The sequence below is a fragment of the Sander vitreus genome, chromosome 12 (genome assembly GCF_031162955.1).
Source record: "Sander vitreus isolate 19-12246 chromosome 12, sanVit1, whole genome shotgun sequence".
NCBI classification, from domain to species: Eukaryota; Metazoa; Chordata; class Actinopteri; order Perciformes; family Percidae; genus Sander; species Sander vitreus.
This window is the reverse complement of record NC_135866.1, coordinates 6,688,225-6,708,377: the sequence shown is the minus strand read 5'-3', so window position 1 is coordinate 6,708,377 and position 20,153 is coordinate 6,688,225. Positions and strand designations below refer to the sequence as shown.

Below are 20,153 nucleotides of genomic sequence, written 5' to 3'. Positions count from 1 at the left end.
TTGAACTGTTTTTTTTTTTTTTTCATTCACTCATAGGATGGGTTGGGCTAATGTGCTTTCTACTGAGTTTGTATATTAACATTGCAAATCCCACACTGCTCGGTGTCTCAATTCACTGTATCATGGCAGGATATAGACATTTCCAGGTTGTAATGCTGGCTGATGTTTCTTCTCTAAGAAACCTAGTGTGTGTTTCTGCATCTGGAAGGACAGCACAGCTGTGGACTGAGTCTTCATTCTTCTTAGACGGATGCTGCGAGCTGCAACAAGATCCCATTCCCTTTTCCCGAGAGAGGAGAGAGAAACTTAGGATGATGCCGGTGGTGCAGGATGTGGACATTTATGATTAATCGTATTCCTTTACTCATTAGCCTTGAAAATGTTCAAACAGAAAACAGAGTTTGAAGTACTGGAAGTTTTATTTAAAAGCCATCCATGTGAGCATTTTAGGGTCAAGTAATAAAGACAACAGGCACACGTACATACCGCTGTATGCCTTTTAAAATTCACAAGCACAGAATATGATAGAAAAAATAATGCATGTAATAAAATGCAGCATGCAACTTCTAGGAAGTGTACCACATTCCAGTACCAACGATAAAACCCAACACATGTGGACACCACGTAGTTATAGAGTAAACTGTTTCTGTCTGACATACTATTTTGGAAAAATAAGACTGAAGACAGGCAGCGAGGAAAGCATGATGGTGTCTTCTGAACTGAAAGAGAGCAGAGAGAAACAGAGGATATCTCCAGCTGTCTGAAATGGCTTCTATTTCTATTTCCTATACGTATGAGGGGCTTAGATAAAGACGTGAAGGCGGCAAGCTGTTGGATGCAACAGATCAATAAACCACTTCTATCAAATTAGGATAATGTTGCTACAGGAAGTCATTTGCTTACTGATGTGATGAATTCTTTTTATGAAGTCCGATGCACCGCACCGTGACCAAGGCATAGAGGCAGCCCTTCAACTTGATAACAGTGATAACATTGGTTTTGGCACTTAGGGATTTTGGAATTAATATAAACAAAATGGCAATAGCAGTTGCTGGACAGGTAAGGAGTCAGACTGGTAGAAAGAGACTTTAGTTTTGTGTTCAGAAACGAGCACGGATTTTGTCCATTGGATCCGTCTCCCACATCTTGGAATCCCAGGCCTGGAACCAACCAGTGAAAGTTGGAGGCTCTGTTCCCTGTTTGATAGTGGTGATGGGCAGTCCTTTGCGGCCAGACGGGTCGGAGTCCACATAGTCTCTTGCTGCATGACAAGAAGTAGATAGAGAAAGGGGTAGATAGAAAGACAGACACAGAGACAGGAGACAGAAAGTGAGAATATGTTTAAAAAAATAAATAAAAAAATGTAACGGCATCATTTTGCAGACAACCTACAGGAAAATTAAGCCTGCATTTATTTTTTTGCCCACTTGGTTTTAAAGGAAACTGACATATTACCACCTTGTAAGCTTATATGGCGAACATGTGAAAACAGTCGGCCATTTAAATATCCAGTAGATACAGAGTAACAGTATCATTTGGAGTTGTTTTTCTGGGCAAATGCAAGTGCAAAATTCACCCTCATTTTAGCTCTAAATAAATGAAATATAAGTATCTGGCTCTGGGGAGAACTGCAGAGTGGGGTGATCATTTTTTCTGAGTTTGTCACAATGAGCAACACCTTTCACGTTACACATTTTTTCCGTTAATATAAAAATATTGATTGGCTTGAAGATGTTGTAGCTGAATATGTCATAGCCATCATACATACAATCATAAATGGATGTACAGTAGGCCTTAACATTATAATTTGTTTTCCACCTGCATTTTTTCTCAATACAGTATAATTATGTATATAATTATTTGGGTCTACATGGTTAACATTGTCAAAAGGGCCTGTTCAAAACTTACAGTAGACACCTGGAAAACATGCTCCCAGCAAGACAAAAACAGGTCGCAACTGCCCTGAAAGCCTCATTTAGGATTAGTTACCATATACCAAGTTTGAATTAAGATGCCTACTTTACAGGTTTGACAGACCCACGGTAGCATTTTAAATGTTGATGTGGCACTCCGCTCCACAGTGTGAAATGATTATTTAAGAAAACCTACAAGGAGCATTTTCTCATCAAATTTGAAAACTTGAAATACTTTCATTAAACCCAACAGCCATGACTTTATAGTGCTTTCTTGCAGCAAGTATCTGAATAAAGACAGTATGATCTGTTTGGTGTTAGGGTTTTCATGCAACAAACCTAATTTGGGAGCCCCAGTCTTTTCCTCTGCATTAGCTTCGTTGCCAACCCAAAGGAAGATCTGCAGGGAAGAGAAACACACTCAGTCACTCAAATAGTCTCTGGCTCCTAAATGGTGGAACGAGCTTCCCATTGAGATCAGGAAAGCTGAAAGTCGACACATCTTCCGCCACATCTCTTCCGACTGCACCTTGGCTAAGAAGATGATGGTTATTTAAAAGAAAAAGCACTTACATGTTGCACTTACACAAAGCACATTGTCGTTGGCTTATTTGAAGCTAATGTACTTCTATGTGATTCTTGCTGTTGGGAGTTTGTGCCTTCATGGTTGAATGCACCTATTGGAAGTCACTTTGGATAAAAGCGTCAGCTAAATGTAATGTATTGTAATGGCTATGCAGAGATTTTAAGAGTATGCCTGCCTCTATCTAGTCTCTGAATTCCATAAGTACATTTCACACATTAAAAAAATGTTTCTGCAAGCTCTAATGATGACGACAGAGAGCTCTTCTTACCTGGTCCCAGGTATCCAGGAGCATGACATCATCAGTGGCCAGGTCGGACTGAGTGAAGTCCCCTGGTACTTCTTCAACCTGTTAGACAAAACAGAAGAAAACTCAGACTGACTGTGTGTGGATTTGTGAATGTTAGCCATTTTATATTACATTATATTAACATAGCTGCTACATCTGAAGCATATAAGCCTTAACAACACAAACAAGTTGTACTCTTATGTCACTGTGACTTACAATAAGTCTTCCAGTTTTGTTGGAGCAGCCAAACAGACGTGGGGGATGGACCACGCGCTGCAGACTCTTGGAGGTCTGATATTCCTTCTTGCCGCCAAGAGCAGACCAGAAATCACCTGGGAGAGAAGAAAATACAACGTCCATCGGCTCCAAGTAGTTTGTCCCATATTTGGTGCTTTTGAATGTTTGAACGGGAAGTGAATTAAGTCCTCCACAAACCCAGCAGTTACGGTTTATCAATCCGATCAGGCATTGGGCCTATAACTTTGTGCAGCATGTAGCAATACGACGTGACTGCGTTGCAGTTATGGCCTTTTCTTTTTAGCTTTTAAAGTCTAGTACCTTCATGAGGACAATTAGTGGCATTTTTTAAACAACATAACATAGTTGAGCTGCTTTTAATCCTCAAAGTTCTGTCACAATTAGACTAATGACTTAGATAAAGTACAACTGATTACATATAACTTTTGGCTTTGAACTACTGCACAGCCATTAGGCCAGTCTATATCCACGAGTTTTCTGTTGCACGACTAAAACAACCTTTGAACGTACACACGTTCCACCAAAACAAGTTCCTTCCCCGAGGCTGTTTTGCAGAGGCACCGTGGCTCCGTCAGGAGCTTAGCGCCGCCCAAGACAATTGTGATTGGTTTAAAGAAATGCCAATAAACCAGAGTATGTTTTTCTCCCATCCCGGAATGCTGAGTGGATTATAGCCAGACCTTCCTCCGCAGCGCTATGGAGGAAGGTCTGGCAAAACAAGACTACCATTAGGCAAATGAGTACAGTTACACCGAGTGATGTTGCATCCTGCCTCCATAATTGTCAAAATCAGACCAGCGTTGTCAAATATATCCCCTAAAATATGGTCCTAGGGCAGATGAATAAAGCAAAGCCGTCCTGCCCGATCACCCCCCAGTTTATTTTCATGGGGGTGAGTATTAAAGCTATAGTGTGTAGTTTCTGTCGCCCCCATGAGGAATTCTAATTAACGACAACAACACTGCCGGAGCATCCACATGACGCAAGCCTTCGGTGAGGTCATTTTCTTTATAAATTTGATGTCCTCTTCGTCTCCAAAGCTGAACAATGCTGTTGTCCTTTGTCAGCGGTGATGTAAAACGCATCACTCAAGCTTCTGTGCGTGAAAGTCGCCCAACTACACCATTTAGTAAACATAGCCATACTGAGAAATACAGAGAGAGCTTTGTGGAGCTGATGGGCTTAATTAGCTTTGTATCAACCCATTTCGTAATAGCTTGAATGTAACGGGCATTTATACATATAGAATAGTTGCGCACTATAGTTTTAAGTAACAACCTTTTTTTACATACAGCATATTGGTCCTCAGAGGACACTCACCTGGCTCTTTGCCCTCTGACACTTGGGTGGCAGTGCCACCCAGGAAGTCCACCACATGCTTGGCAGCCCCCATCTCCTCATCACTTGCACCCACTCCCCGCCACACAAACAAGGCCTTCGGGGTCTTCAGCACAAACACGTCGTTGGTGTTCAGTTTGGAAGCAGAGACCTCGACCTGGAGGGGGGGCACATGTAGACAGGTAAGAGGGGAAATCAAGGATGTGACAACTAGGGCTGGGGTCCTTCATAAAATGTTGATATGGTAACTCTGATACCGGTTCCTAAATGATACTTTATCATTTATTACAACATTACACATTCATTGTTCAGCTCCTACTACACGAGCCTGTCTCTGTGCGTGACATAGAGTTTTTCCTGACTGCCTCTACGCCGTAATGTTAGACAGCCAATCACAAATATAATATAAGATCATATAAGATCTTAGTAGAAGCATGCTGCGTGCTTATTGGCTCACTGACGCTGATGAGATTTACTCCTTAGGTATTGAAATTGGATGTTGAATGACGAGGCATTTTTTGATACTCGATACTTTAGAGGCCATTCGGTCTGTGCCTAAAAAGTATTGAATTCAGTACCCAGTCCTAGTGACAACACAAGCCCACGTGCTGGCAGACGGCTCACCTCCACAGCTCGGGTAGCGCGCGCAGAGCTCTGCCGGATGTGGAAGAGGCGAGTGCTGTCGGCCTGCGACTGTCCACCTTTGCGTGATGTTCCTCCCCTGTGGATGACCATGGCTTTGCCCTGGAACAGGCTCATCAGGTGTGGAGGCTCCTGGCCCTGAGTCACTCTCACCTGCAGTATGGATCAAGGCATTAAAAAACTTCACCATGAAAGTTGGTGGCTATTCTAGCTTATAGTATACATAAGTGACAAAATAAAATATTGTATGTCAGCATATCCAGTAAAATCAACAGTCTATATGTTACCCTGCTACGCTCTGCAGTGCCCTGCTACGCCCTGCTACGTCCTGTTATGCCCTGCAGTGCCCTGCTACGCCCTGCTACGTCCCTGTACCGCCCTGCTGTGCCCTGCTACGCCCTGCTACACCCTGTACCGCCCTGCTGTACCCTGCTACGCCCTGCTACACCCTGTACCGCCCTGCCGTGCCCTGCTACGCCCTGCTACACCCTGTACCGCCCTGCAGTGCCCTGCTACGCCATGAACTACTACAACTAATATTTCTAGTCATAGTTCCATTGTCTTTATTATGACTATTATTGCCACCGTTCATCACACCCCCAACCGGCACCGTCAGACACCGCCTACCAAGATCCTGGGTCTGTCCCAGGTTTCTCCCTAAAAGGAAGTTTTCCTCATCACGAGGTTTCTCCATAAAAGGAAGTTTTTCCTCACCACTGTCGAACTAAATGCTTGCTCTTGGGGGAATTACTGGAATTGTTGGGTCTTTGTAAATTATAGAGTGTGGTCTAGACCTACTCTATCTGTAAAGTGTCCTGAGATAACTCTTGTTATGATATGATACTATAAATAAAATGGAATTGAAAATGGAATTGAAATTGAATATGTCTAACTAACTGGAAGTCTATATGAAGATGTATAGGACCATGCTTATATGTTTACAAATATTGTAGACTTTACATTGTTTTTACTTTACTTCATACTTTTATTGATGTTAACACAACTCAATCAAGTTTTGAATACTTTTCTTCTAGAACCATAGATCATTTAACAGAATCTGAAGGATGAAGTACATTTCATTTGTAGTAAATGGGCTAAAATGTACAAAACCACCTGTAGGGTGTTTTAAAGAAAGCATGTATAAAATAATGCCTGAAACAGTTCAATGTCGTCATTATTAGTGAGGGTTTGCCTTTTAATAATCACTGACCGAGGTTGAAGTTTCCCCTTTGTGTTGATGCAACAATCAAATAAATGAGACTCTTTCTTAAGTAACTCCGGGCATGAGTTGAAGCTTCCCATTTCAGTAGGTGATGTGGCAGCACTTGTTGGCCAACTCTGGTCATGAACGTAAAGTTGTTGTAAATCCTGAAGTTATTATGTGGTGTGTGAGGAAGTACGGCAGTTTGTGTTGAGTGATATCAAAATTCCAACATTCAAACATTACAGTGACACTGCCCTCTGCTGGTTGTCCAAGGATGGTTGTTTTTCGTGGCAGGAGAGTGAAGGTATGAATGCATTTTTTTGTCAGCTGTACTTAATCCTCTGTAATCATTTACTTTAATAGATTTAAGAAGCTGAACCCTCTTTAGCACTGCCTCTATTTATACGCATCCTTTAGAGCACCCAAGACAAACAACTTTGTACAAGTTATGTACAGAGTTTAAATCAATAAGAAGGTAGATGCTCTAAGTTACTGTCAAAGTTTCAGGTTAGTTCTCAAATTTGACACCTTAGCTGTAACTTCTTACTCAACTTCCTTCCACAATCCTCTTGTCATATTCAGAAAACAACTGTAGCTTTGTCTATTCATGTCAGCTTCTAGGAAGAAAAAAAAGAACTCCTAACATAATTACTTCTTACACTAAATGCATTGTTTTTAACTATACCTTTAATACTCTTGAGTCACAGTCTGTCAGTCAAGTCTGGTGTTTATTTTGTTGAATATTTGGGATAATGACGAGACCGCACAGCATCTGAACTTGCTCCTACGCGTGATGGAAAGGTGTGCGGTGCGTCAGCGTTGAGCACTAACCTGAACTGGGGATCCTCCCATTGAGTCATCCAGCTTCACTGTGAGGAATGCTGACGCTGCCAGTTCATCCTGTGTGCACTTCAGCCCCTGCCTAACACAGTAACACACACACACACACACACACACACACACACACACACACACACACACACACACACACACACACACACACAGTCTGAAGGGTTTTTGAATAATTCCCCTGGGTGTGACTGGGTGTGACTAAGTGTGACTGGGTGTGGTGGGGTAATGTGTGTACACGCTCACCTACAGCATGTTATTCATACTGTATTACACAAATTGCACAGTACATATGTGTTTGCATGTTTGTTGTTACCCACCAGGTGTAAATGATGTGTTGCTCACGGGCTCCCTGTCTGTAGCTGTAGAGGATGATGTAACAGTCTCCCCCATAGAAGTGACCGTAGGAGGAGGGATCCACAGGCACCATTTCACCCTCAACACGCCAAATCTGAAAGCCAGACCAGAACCTGTTTTTCTCTACACAGTTTTATCTGGCTCTTTCTTTTTTTTACTTTTAACACACTTATAACAGACAACATCACATCACTCCTATCCTAGCTCCACTTCACTGGCTCCCTGTCAGTTCAGTCAGTGATTTAGGATTTTACTGATCACTTTTAAAGTTCATCAGTCTAGCCCCAGACTACATCCTAGAAATGCTGACCCAATGCTGAGCCTGTTCGCAGCCTTAGATCCTCGGACGGGGCCCTTCTAACTGACAACCCTACTTAAGTAAAAGTAAAAAGTACCTGATTTGAAATGTACTTTAAGTATTAAAAGTAAAAGTACTTGCATAACGATTTATTCTCTTAATGTCTATATTTTATTTTATATTTTATATCTGAAAAATAAACAAAAAACTAAACTGTGATCTGTCCTCCGTGTAATGAACCACACTCTCTTTACGGAGTCGCTTTTCGAGACGAACATTCAGGAAATGACAACCAGGCTGTAAACCATCCGTAAAGCCTCAGAGCAGCTGAGCTCTCATCTCCGCCCGTAGCAGCAGCAGTCAGGGCGCTGCCAGCGAGTTCGGCAGCTCCACGACCCCGCGGAGAGCTAGGGGGATCACCGTCACTTGCCATCCCTGACCCTGCTCCCCCGGCTTGTGCCGTACGTGACAGTCGGGAAGACGTTTTGGCAGGGGGGAAAGAAATGTAGTGGAGTAGAAAGTATAGATAATTGCTGCAAAATGTAACGAAGTAAAAGTCACAAGTATGCACTATTGATTCTACTTAAGTAAAGTACAGATACATGAACATTTTACTTAAATACAGTAACAAAGTATTTGTACTTCGTTACATTCCACCACTGCCAAAGTTGGGGCTTAAAACCAGAGGCGATCGTCTCTATTAAAGCGCCTCAGCTTTGGAACGACCTGCCTGAGGAGATAAGGCTTGCTGAATGACTTCTTCTAAATCACTTCTTAATACACATTTTTATGAACTTGCTTATATCGTCCTTTTCATTGTCTTTTTACCCTATCACCTGTTCATTTTGTTTATTGAATTGTCATTTTTTTCCTGTACTTTAAATGTCCCATCTTCTATTTTCACTGCTATCATGATGTGTATACAGTATATGTGTATGTGTATTGGTTTGTATGTGCTTTGCTCTATCAAAGCACTTTGTAAACCATTGTTTTTAAAGGTGCTATATATATATATATAAAGTTATTATTATTATTATTATTATACCTGGACTTTGCCCTTGCCATCATCCACCATGCCGTGCTGGGCTGCCATGGCCTTGTTGGAGTGCAGGGTGGAGGCATCGAAGGGCACCTGCGCCACTTTGGCTATGTGGCCGATGGTGAAAGCCTTACTGGGGCCGGTTGTCTGGTCTTTGTCCCTCCAGTCGCTGAAGAACTGCTTAAACATAGTCGGCTCAGCTCCTGCAGGAAGTACCTGGATCTGTAAGGGAAATAGGTCAGAGAGGACATTTCTAATGACCTGCATCTTTGACTTGGCATTATATGTGAGGATTTTCTTTAAATCATCTCACAACAGAGGAAAGTCTCCACTAATTATTTGAAACCAAGATGCTGCTTTTCTGCAAGACACGTGTTTGTTTGACATGTCAGCGTTACCTGTGTCTTGGCGGAGTAGCCCTTGTCTTTGATGAATTGCTGACCTGTTGCCATGGCTGCTTTACGCTCTGCTGTGTTGGCCTTGGGACCTGGTTGGAGTCAGATAAGACATGACATGATGAGAAGGCCATAATTCACAAGAACACGGTGCGATTTGACTCTCCCTTGCTCTCCCATGCTTAACTACCTAGTGTATATTATCTTATAAAATAGCATGTTTAGAATATCTGCAGAAGAACCAGCGGTAAAGACAGCAAGGAAAGCTAAATGCTAATGCTCTTTTTTCCTGCCGTCTTCTTGAGTCTGTAAAGCTGTCGGCACCTTTCCAGACAAAGATGTTGTTGTCCACCCCGTTGTCCACGATGTAGCACTCCTCTGGGGACAACATGGCCTGTTTGAAGGGACTGGACGGAGCCACGACTGACACCTTTATCGAGCCAGAGGCATCAGAGACCTACGAAGCAGAGGGACGGCATCAGCTACCAGCTATGTTCAAGAAACCTTTTATTATTTGTCACATGCACTCGTACAGTGCAATGTAGTGAAATTCAATCTCTGCATTTAACCCATCCTAAGCATTTGGACAGCCACACACAGTAGCAGCGTCCGGGGAGCAACTTGAGGTTCAGTGTCTTGCTCAAAGGACACTACTGTTGACATGTTCTCAAAGTGTACAGTAAAGTGAGGACATGTTTCTTCAACAGCCTCAAAGCCTCTTCATTTGTTACAATATTCAAACTTATTTGGATTTTTCATATTGTCAAGGTGCCTCTTTGTAATTGCAGAATGTGACAGTGTAGACTTCATCATATGAGCTACATACATATTTTATACCATTCTCAAACTTGAGATTTTTAGTCTGATTAACTTGCAATTATTTTGGACTGGATCCAGGCTATCAAATCAGTACCATAAGAACAGCACACTCTTTTTTTCAAAGTTATCAGGCTCTACATTTTTAATCCTGTTTACTGTAATATCCCTTTGTAGTTAGGAACTCTTATTTCCCACCCAGAAATCAAAACCACATATACAGTATATACAGTATATAAATCCGATGAAATTGAAGTTACTTACATCACTCACCATGTAGAGGGCTGCCTTCTTTCTGTTGGAGGTGTCTACCTTTTCATCATCCACAGTGCTGGGAGCAATGTCGGGTTTGGGCCCCAGAGCCTACACAACCAGAGGAATGAGTCATTGTTTTCCTCTTTTTGGTCATGATTATCACTTTTGCTCCAAGTTACACGTTAGTTTTTATACACAGATAAAGACACGGCAGCCTTGATGGGGATTTGTTTTGTAGACTACGTTCTACAGCTTTTCTCAGATTCAAAAAAGATCTTTATGAATATAAAATATATTCTCTCTATCCTCTCTTTCTCTCTATCCTCTCTTTCTCTCTCTCTCTCTCTCTCTCTCTCTCGCTCTCATTAGGCCTCTCTGGAGTTTACCCTGCTCTCGTTGTAAAAGAAGTTGTTTACAATGCCGCTTTGGCACAGAGTTGGCACATGAGCAGCGCATTACAAAGGACAGCATTGTGTCCACTCATTCCCACGCTGACTAATCACCGGCCGTGAATTGCATCAATAACACTTATAGCTGCTTCTGCTCGCATCTGCTCACCTTTGGGCTGAAAGCTTCAGTGTGCAGCTGAGATTCACCAGAAGAGGAATGTGTGTGTATGTGAAATTGTGTGTCACCTCCAGGATCAGACCTTTAGGGGGGCTCAGCCCCTAATGAGAATGTGACACAACTGTGAAATGTATGGTCACCTGTATGACTGCTTGTGGCTCGTCCCCCTCCTCCACCATGTGCACTTTGGCTCTGCCGTTTCTCTCGTTATCTCTGATGCCGATGCACACCTCGGCGGCCTTTAGCCTTTCGAAACGGTTACACTCACTGCCACACCACTGATAGACGTCCTGCAGGAGAGAGAAAGACAGGAAATGTTAAAGTTATAATCCTCATTAGACTTGGATTTCAGTCAGCACTTTTGCTTAACTGCCTGAAACACCTCATCCACAATCCTGTTTAAAATCCCTCAATCAGTGATGGCACTGATTGTGAATGACAGCTCTGTTTTTTCACATGTGCTGCCCATAGGTGATGCCTGAGCCAGCGAAGCCCGCCCAGTGGCTTGTTTTGAATTTGGTTGACCAGTCACAACTGAGTGGGAAAGATGACCAATCAGAGCAGACTGGGCTTTTCGAGAAGGCGGGCCAATAGCTCAGACAGAACATGTATATCATCATCATGTATATATATGTAGCAATGAAAACTATATATTAAAGCTATATAGAGAGGTAATTACAGGATGTAAATACATCGAATGGCTAATGCTGAAAAAATGCAGACCATAAAAAGTATTATGTTTGGGTTTGGATTTCATGAAAATCTCAAGGATTGTAACTTTAAAGGTGCTATAAGCGATGTTGGGTGATGTCACTTCTTGTTGACTTTCGAAGTATTGTCAAACAAAATGGAGGCTAGCTCGCCCCTCCCTCCCTCCTCATCCCGTCCCCTCCCCCTCCCTTCCGCGCACTAACCCCCCAACCCCCACCCCCAAAATCCTTATTGTCGGTTATTGGCTGGAACGCTGGAACACTGTTTATGTTTGGTGGTGCAGGTTGGCGCAGTTTGTTTTTCTTGCCGTTTGTGGAGCCTGGGCTGTCTACAGAGACCGCGTTTTTCAGTGTGTTCAGGGGACAGGCAGCTAGCGGATAGTGAGGAGATGTTTGCTGTATGTGACAAAAAATGTTGTAGCCTCAAAAACGCGTGCCATCGCTTAGAGCACCTTTAAGAATTATGTCGAAGGCCTGTCAGACCAAACGCGACAACAGCGCTCTGAAACCCATTATTTCTAATGGCTGGCGCTCAAAGTTTGAACACCACCCCCACACACACACACACACACACACACACACAAACACACACACACACACAAACAAACACACACACACACGCAAACACACACACACACACACACACACACACGCAAACAGATAAAACCCAGCTCACCGTGCCCAGGTCGATAATGAAGCAGTCTCCCTTGTTGAAGCTGGCCCAGGACATGTCCACCTCTGTTGCTCTGATGGCCCTCCGACCTTTGATATGCAGCAGGCGCTTCACGCTCATGTCATTGGTCACCACATGCTGAAAACCTGAGGCAACGCCCCCTTTCTGTAACCAAAAATAATAATTTCAGTGAGAAAACGTTCCTTTAACCTCAGCTTCATTTGAAATGTGTACGTAAACACGTTAAAGGAAGCAAACGGCACAAATGTTCCATCAAGTGCACAGTTTTAGATTAAAAAACACAATTTGTTAGCCAGATAAACACTCACAAATGCACTACTGAGAGTTCTAAGGCAGGATGTTACGAGACAGATGATTACATGAGACACAGAGCTCAACATTTGCTGCACAGTGAGGGTGAAATGAGTTTAACACAACAGCGTAAAAACTTCAAAAGACAAAAGGCTGTGCCAAATAATGAGATTACCATGTTCTTTAAAGCACAGCTAATAAAAAGCCAATAAACCTTATCAAATATGAAAAATGAAACTAACATGATGCCTGGTTCTGGCAAGGAGGATCATGTCTGTTCTGTGCAACAGTGGTGTACCTGGGAGGCGGCATTGTCCCGTAATGTACCGTCCTTTGTGAAGCCATTAAACAAAACAGGTTTTTAAAGGCATGGAAATGAATAACTGCAAATTAGCAAAAGACAAACGTTCTGCTGGTGGGAAAGTTTAATGTTTAATTTTTTTTTTTTAACATGTAGAAACTAAAGCTGGGATTAAACACCGTCAAATACAAAGAGTAACTTCCTTGTTTTTAAAATGTCTGTTGAGGGCCTAGCATTTACCCACAAAGACACAGCGTCTTGTTAGCATCTGGAGGAATGGCTATTTAGGCCTCAGAATGGAAACCACATTCATGCCGTTCATCTTTCTCAAGAGAGAGGAAGTCAGATCTTCCATGGCAACAATGCAGGCTTTGTTTGTTCTAATGGCAGGACCGTTTCCTAACAGTGGAGTTACCAAAACTCGCAAGAGTTAATGAGGTTTAGTTTAGTCTCTTGCTATTTTTCTGAAGAACACTGTGCGTGTGTGTGTGTGTGTGTGTGTGTGTGTGTGTGTGTGTGTGTGTGTGTGTGTGTGTGTGTGTGTGTGAGAAATGTGCAGAGCAGAGTTTCCATCCTCCAACTTTGCAAAAGCAGTAAACAAGACTTTGGGCTAATTACATCCAACTAAAGCCAGTTCAGAGGTTTGGTGGTTTTCATGGCAATAGGAAACAGATGGCTGGTTAAAAAGGGGCCTAGCGTATGTCTTTCAAAATGTCCTACTTTGAACCGGGTGGTTGCCATGGTTACAGTCAGTAAATCCAGTCAGGCAGACGCACCCTGGCATATATATATAGCGAAAGGGGAATGTTGTGTTTCTTCTGAACTTCAGACTCATTAGCTTCGCTGCTTGCCGAAGTTCACGGGATGCTGACAATAATTAAACCCTGTAGATATATTTAGGTGAAACTAATAACTGCCACTGTTTATGCTGTAAGAAATATACTGCAACCTCTTCGTTGCTAACTTAAAAACTGAAAACACAATAGCAACTATTTTTGAAGGAGCAGTGTGTAAGCTTTAGGGGGATCTATCGGCAAAAATGAAGTATAATATTCACTTCAGCTTCAGCAGCAGACTGCTGCCCCCTCAGTTTCCCCCTTTCCCCACCTGGTACTTGATTCCTGACTTGAAGTAACCCAGAAAGGTGTTGGATTCGCAGTTCTGCAATTCCCTGTACTGCACCGGCCCACCGCCCAGGAAGTCATCCAGCTGTGTGGAAAAGATGGCCGCCGCTCCGCTCTCATCCTGCGAACACTCGTCCCCTGCGGGAAAGAGACATTTGTAGTGAAACCATCTTCCCCCCCCCCCCCACAAGGATGCTCAATGGGTCGAGTTTCTCACAAAAGCGTGTCCTCTGAGTCAGAACGAAAGGCTTTGAATCACATGATCAAATCAACCACATCTGCAGCAGAGCCACTTTAGTATCCTGCTATTACTGTCAGATGGCACACAACGCGGATAAAACTCTTCTATGATTCAACATGGCTAACATTGATCCCCCGACAGGGGGGAATTTCATGTTATTTCTACTTTAACGTCTTCCAGACAGCTACGATGGCAGCGGAGAACTAAAAGGGCCGTCTGTGCGCCCGCACTGCAGGAGAGTTGGCAGGGAACACTACAAACATGCAGGGGCTGGTCTCTTATGTGGCCTCAAGGAATATTCCAGAAGTGAGTCATGCAACGGTTTGATTTAAGTCTCTGTCATTGTTATGTAACTGGTAATGTACAGAGCATGAGAATACTTTGCCTTCAATTTGGGATTTAAAGTTGTCGCTGTGTACAGACCCATGGAACTGAGCCTCCATTGAGAGCAGAGAGCACAGAGGGGGGAGCTGTGTTGCGGGGAAGGAATTTCACAAACTGCTATGACTTTTAGAGAAGACATTTTCACAACTTATACAGCACAGGATGTGTCAGCAGTGAGATCAGATATCCAATCTGATCTGTAGTCACTGGAGAACCACAGCTTTAGCGTAGCAACTACAGATGTTCCGCCAGTATGGAAAAAAGCCTCCGATACCGCCTAAAAAGCTAGTTCGTGTTTGTTCATGTTTCACAAAAAAGTTGAACCTGATCCAGGCCGTACAACAAAGACAGAAATCATTTGACATCCAGACAGACAGATAGTAGCATACAGCTGTTAAAACATAATAAAATATATGACACACTGGTATCGAATCAGTACTCGCTTATCGGAATCGGTATCGGGAAGGAAAAAATGGTATCGGACCATCTCTAGTAGCAATGACAAAAGAAAGTTTCCTTCGCTCTTTCGTTTGTCTCATAACCCCTAAAGTTTTTTTGTGCGTCCGTATCAAAATGCACGGATAGGTCATGTATGCGCATGCACCGCATGTGTATCAGCTTTAGAGGTAGTTCCTTTTTTAAATTGTTAATATTTGACTTTAGTTTGTGACTGACTTCAACAAGGAAGTGATTACAATACTGTACTTTTACCCACTTCAAGATCTATTACTTATTACTACTAATGTTGCCATTTAAACAGTAGGAATTGCTTTAGTGAGCTCACATTATACAAAAACTAAGCAGAAACCCTTAGACAAAGTCTAACTTAGAAAAGTGTGTCAAACAATACAACTTTGCATAAAATAAGAGAATGACAGGAGAAGAAAAACAAGCTTTAGCATTTTGGGAACACGTCACAGTAAAATGGCTTCTGCTACCAAGTGTGTTGTGAAGCTTGACTATTTCTCAAAAATGCAATGCAATAGTGTTCATGTTTTGAAAACGGCACGACAACGTCCTTTTTATGTAGCAAGATAAACAGGAAGCTATCAAATAGCAGGATGTTGTTCAGAAAGATAAGAATACCTAATATTTTACATTCTAAGGAGCTAAAAATGGGATTATCAACATGTTGCCCCCTGTACGGAGGCGCACAATATGTGCCCATGTCACTGGTGGAATGTAACTAAGTACAAATTTGAGGTACTTGTACTTTACTTGAGTCTTTTCATGCCATTTTCTACTTCTGCTCCGCTACATTTCAGAGAGAAATATTGTTCCCTTTACTCCACGACAGTTTTAGTTACTAGTTACTTTACAAATTAAGATTTTAGCACACAAAACACATGTAGTTTATAAAACATGAGGTATGTTTTATTATAAATGAAACTACCCACAAATATACAGGCCTACAACTCCAGCTGAAACGATTAGACCATTAAACACAGAACAGTTTGGATCGTTTCCACTTTCTAAAATGTGAGGTTTTTTCTGCATGAAGTACTTTTACTTTTAATACTTTAAGTACATTTTCCTGATGATACTTACATACTTTTATTTAAGTTACACTTTCAATGCAGGACTTTTATTTGCAACCGAGTATTTTTACACTGTGGTTCTGTAAAAAGTAGTACTTCTACTTAAGTAAAAGATCTGAGAACTTCTTCCGTGTCTTACCCAGCCACATGTGTATGTTGTATGAAGGAGCTGGCGTAGTGAAGAGCAGCAGGTAGGCGTCCCCGGTGAAGAAGCTGCCATGCAGGCCCTTAGGAACCGGCTTCAGGTCCATGCTCTCGATACGCCACACCTGCAGCCCCGGCTTCTTCCCTGCATCCACAAACTCCTTATGGGAAACCATGATGGCTCTGAGATGGAGAAATAAGGAGGAAGAGAGTTACTATGGAAATGCAGGAGGCCAGAGAGAGAGAGAGAGAGAGAAAGACAGGGAGTGATTTTAATAGTTTTTGCCTTGCAAAACTTTACTGCAAATAAAATCTTGTAAATCCTGACCCTGCCTAAAGACACAGAAGACAGAGACAATATAGGAAAAACAGCGACCAAACGTGAGAAAGTTATTTTTTGACATCATCACTTGTTTCCTGAACTGTATACTTTTATAGAAGTGTGAATAACAGCTGAGAGAGACTAACCCACAGTGGTTAATAAAACGTGTTGACACGACTCTTACTATATTTGGACTTCCACTGCAGGGACTAAACCACACAAACTAGTTCAACACAGTTGTTGCTGCTGCTATTGTCTGTAAATTGTTCACACGCATTAGTAATTGGGGTGATTTTCTTACATGAATTGCATCTGGCATTTGAATCTGACTGAACCTGAATCTAAAAAAAAACTAAACAGATCTCTTCTCTTTATTTAGTTTTCACATAATCTGGAGGGTTAAATGGTCTTTTATGAGTTGTTGGGCCAGTGAAACCCATTGGGTATTGTCAAAAATGCACCGCCGCAAAGCCTAAATCAGGGCTGCTTTTCATGAAAACTTTAGAGATACGTTGTTTTTAAGTTGCTTTGACCCTTAGCCTCTTGGATCCTGTTCCATTTAAAGGTCCAATGTAAATACACAAGTGTCCGAGACAGAAGCCTTTCATAATGTCTTCACTTCTAAAGACATAGCTTATCAGACCGACAACATTGTCTGATCTAAAGTAGGTTTTAAATAACTGAAATGCGATTGATGTAGGAACTTTGAACCGTTCTCGGTGATGTTTGATCTGTAAATCATACTTCTGCTAACACGAGCGATAACCAGTTCACACCCAGATATCGACACAGCACGACGTGCACTACCTCATTTCTTAACTCCCATATCTTGTGTTTATGTAGCTGATATGGAGTGAAAACAAAACGTAATGTTATTGTGTTCCTACTGCATGACTGCAGAGCGCTTCAATGAATGCATCTCGTGCACCAACTGTGGCGCAGTTGAACTCTTCAGTGTCACTGCATCTGGCTTTCGGGGTCAACGGACGTTAGATTTCAAAAGAAATCAATTTCAGATCATGACGAGAGTGAGAGATTATCCAGATTTACGGTTTCCCCCGATTACTCAAGAGCCAGATTACAAGTCGGCGTGGCGGGCAGCAGCTTATTGCTGCAGCGAGCCGTCCATGTAACGGCCACTGTGACGACGCTCAACACATGCAACGTCCACTTCCTCACTTGTGGTGTCCTCACACTCCACACTTTATCCACACACTGCACTGCACTGCAACTACATCTTACACACATTAAGAGTAAAACAAGAACAAAAAAACAAGCCCCATTAACTTCAGTGACTTACACTCTCCTTCCTCACTTCTGTACTTAAAGGCGCCGTAGGTAGGATTGCGAAGATCCAGGACTTAGCCAAAAAAAAAATGGAACATCGACAACTTCTCAGTCCCCCCCCCCCCCCCCCCCCCCCCTTTCAGGTAAAGCCCAAAAGGGTCTCCTAAGCCCCTCCCCCCACAAGGGAGAATGAATGTGTGTGCATGAGCAGTGATTGACACGCAGTTAGACACCCCCCCCCCCTGGCCCTGATTGGTGCATCTGAACAGGGAGCGGTGGAGTTTTAGCAAATCGCACTACAGGCTGTAGGTGGTACCAGAGGAGCTGGATTCTTTTTATTTACCTGCTTCATGTAGTTCTACTGGAACATATGGTCAGTTTCAGCAAATATGACAGAAAGTTAGTTTTATAAGTCTTACCTACTGCACCTTTAACTACTACAAACATGTGTCTTTTTTTTTCTTTTTTTTTAAATACTATATTCATACTTTGTTTGAATGCTATTGCTTTTGTTCGTCAAGACCATTCCACAAAAGCACCCCACAAATACATTGCTATTGAATTCTCCTCTCAAACATTAACTGGAGACACTCCAAACAACCACACCTCACCACCACCATAACCACCACCCTAACCACCTGAAGGAGTAATATTGGTGTGGAGTTTGCTCAGCTGTGTGTTCTCTGAGAGGCTCTCAGGTTTCAGTGCAGAGAGAAAACACCCACTGGACTTCCTGTAAGATGCTGATCAATAAATGCTGCATTATTGGAACAGAAGGGCTGGGCGATATATCGATATATCGACATCGATATATATCAGACTAGATATGGTCTTCGATTTTGGATATGGTAATATCGCGATGTGACACAAGTGTTGTCCTGGTTGTAAAGGCTGCGTTACAGTAAAGTGATGTCATTTTCTGAACTCACCAGACAGTTCTCGCTGTTCTATTATTTCCCATTTCGATTATTTATCTAAAATCGCATCGTGCTCATATTTTTTTTGTTAAAGCACCAATTATCAACCCTAATGTCGACATCGACGTATTTTGGTCGTGAATATCACGATGTTTGGTTTTCTTCACGTCGCCCAGCCCTAATGGACAGACCTTCAGATCACTTAGGATCCAGGATGTGCACTCGTGCGCTGCTGTGACGTCATACTGATGATCATACTGCAGGTCTGTGGGGATAAATGCACACATACGTCTGCTGGGGAGAGCATCCCCCCCAATGACTGACGTCATCTAATCTGCTGCTTCTGCTGACAGGTCAGACCGGAGCTGAGGCTGATGGGAAGTTACTCGTAATCATTTAATAGCATAAGTGCATCTTTAAATAAATAAATAAATAAATAAATAAAAAGCCACGATTCATTCATGTCGCTTCCATTTTAGGTCAAATGTACACTTTGGACTTGTTTTGTATTACATAACATCCACACTGCTACTTCATGCACTTCTATCGCCTTCTATCTATCACTGGTTTTTTTTGGGGGGGTTTTTTGCGCTCCGTTTCGCTCACAAGATAATAACAGACAATAACAATAACGGAGTATTTCCCCCATAATAAGCAGGACATGTAGCCCGTGTTTCCATAACGCTTTGGTTCGGTTTCGCTGGCTGCTGTGACTCAGGAGAGAGAAATTTTTTTTTTCCACATCTGGAAAAATCACTTTCAAACTTTACACACAAAAAAAACATCATCAAATCAGTTAGCAACGCGAGCTGCGCAGCCTCGGTGTAAGAAAAGTCTGCAAGGCTTACAATACAAGGCTTGTCAGATAAAGCTAAATCACATTCCGTAAAGTCATTAAAAAAAAGTGCATTCGTGTCATGTCGACTGAACTCACAGTTTTTGCAAGATGAATGACTGGGGAAGAGATCCGCTGCTGGAGGCTTGAGATGTGGGAGTGAGAGACTAAAAGAGTGAGTGAGTGAGTGAGTGAGTGGGTGAGTGGGGAAGAGCCTGTATGGCTTTAATGTGTAGTAGAGGAGGAGGAGGTAAGAGGAGGAGGAAAAGAAGGAGGAGGAGGAGGAGGAGGAGGGAGTGCCCGGGCTGTTTATGAGTGTGTGTGTGTGTGTGTGTGTGTGTCTGAGAACAGAGCGCGCTGATTGGTCGACAGGAGCTGCAATGATAAAGATGCTTCTATCTGTCAGCCTGTGTTGGAGCTTAACTGTTTTTTGCCCCGAGCGACTCCTTCCAGGCAGGTTAGGTCTGAAGCTGATTAGGGTTAGGGTTAGGGTTAGGGTTAGGTGCCTTGGGGAGTAATTGGGGGCAAAAAACACCATTGAGCTGTGTTGGACAGGATTTCC

At 42.6% G+C, this 20,153-nt stretch overlaps 1 protein-coding gene across 2 annotated transcripts; it reads right to left on the bottom strand.

Annotated features, from left to right (window-relative positions):
- Positions 1–400: 400 nt before the first annotated feature.
- scinlb (scinderin like b) lies at positions 401–19,822 on the bottom strand. 2 transcript variants are annotated; one of them, XM_078263451.1, is made up of 17 exons: positions 19,691–19,822; positions 16,226–16,413; positions 13,907–14,061; positions 12,190–12,351; positions 10,944–11,093; positions 10,246–10,344; positions 9,490–9,622; positions 9,169–9,257; positions 8,777–8,992; positions 7,397–7,527; positions 7,059–7,149; positions 5,006–5,176; positions 4,364–4,538; positions 3,002–3,117; positions 2,768–2,845; positions 2,253–2,313; positions 401–1,261 (listed from the first exon to the last, which is right to left on the bottom strand). In XM_078263451.1, the coding sequence occupies exons 2-17, from the start codon at positions 16,404–16,406 to the stop codon at positions 1,101–1,103; spliced, it is 2,169 nt and encodes a 722-aa protein (XP_078119577.1). In that variant the 5' UTR covers positions 16,407–16,413; positions 19,691–19,822; the 3' UTR covers positions 401–1,100. The 2 variants fall into 2 exon arrangements, with proteins under 2 accessions (XP_078119577.1, XP_078119578.1); XM_078263452.1 differs by having other exon boundaries at positions 10,255–10,344.
- Between the last annotated feature and the right edge of the window lie 331 nt (positions 19,823–20,153).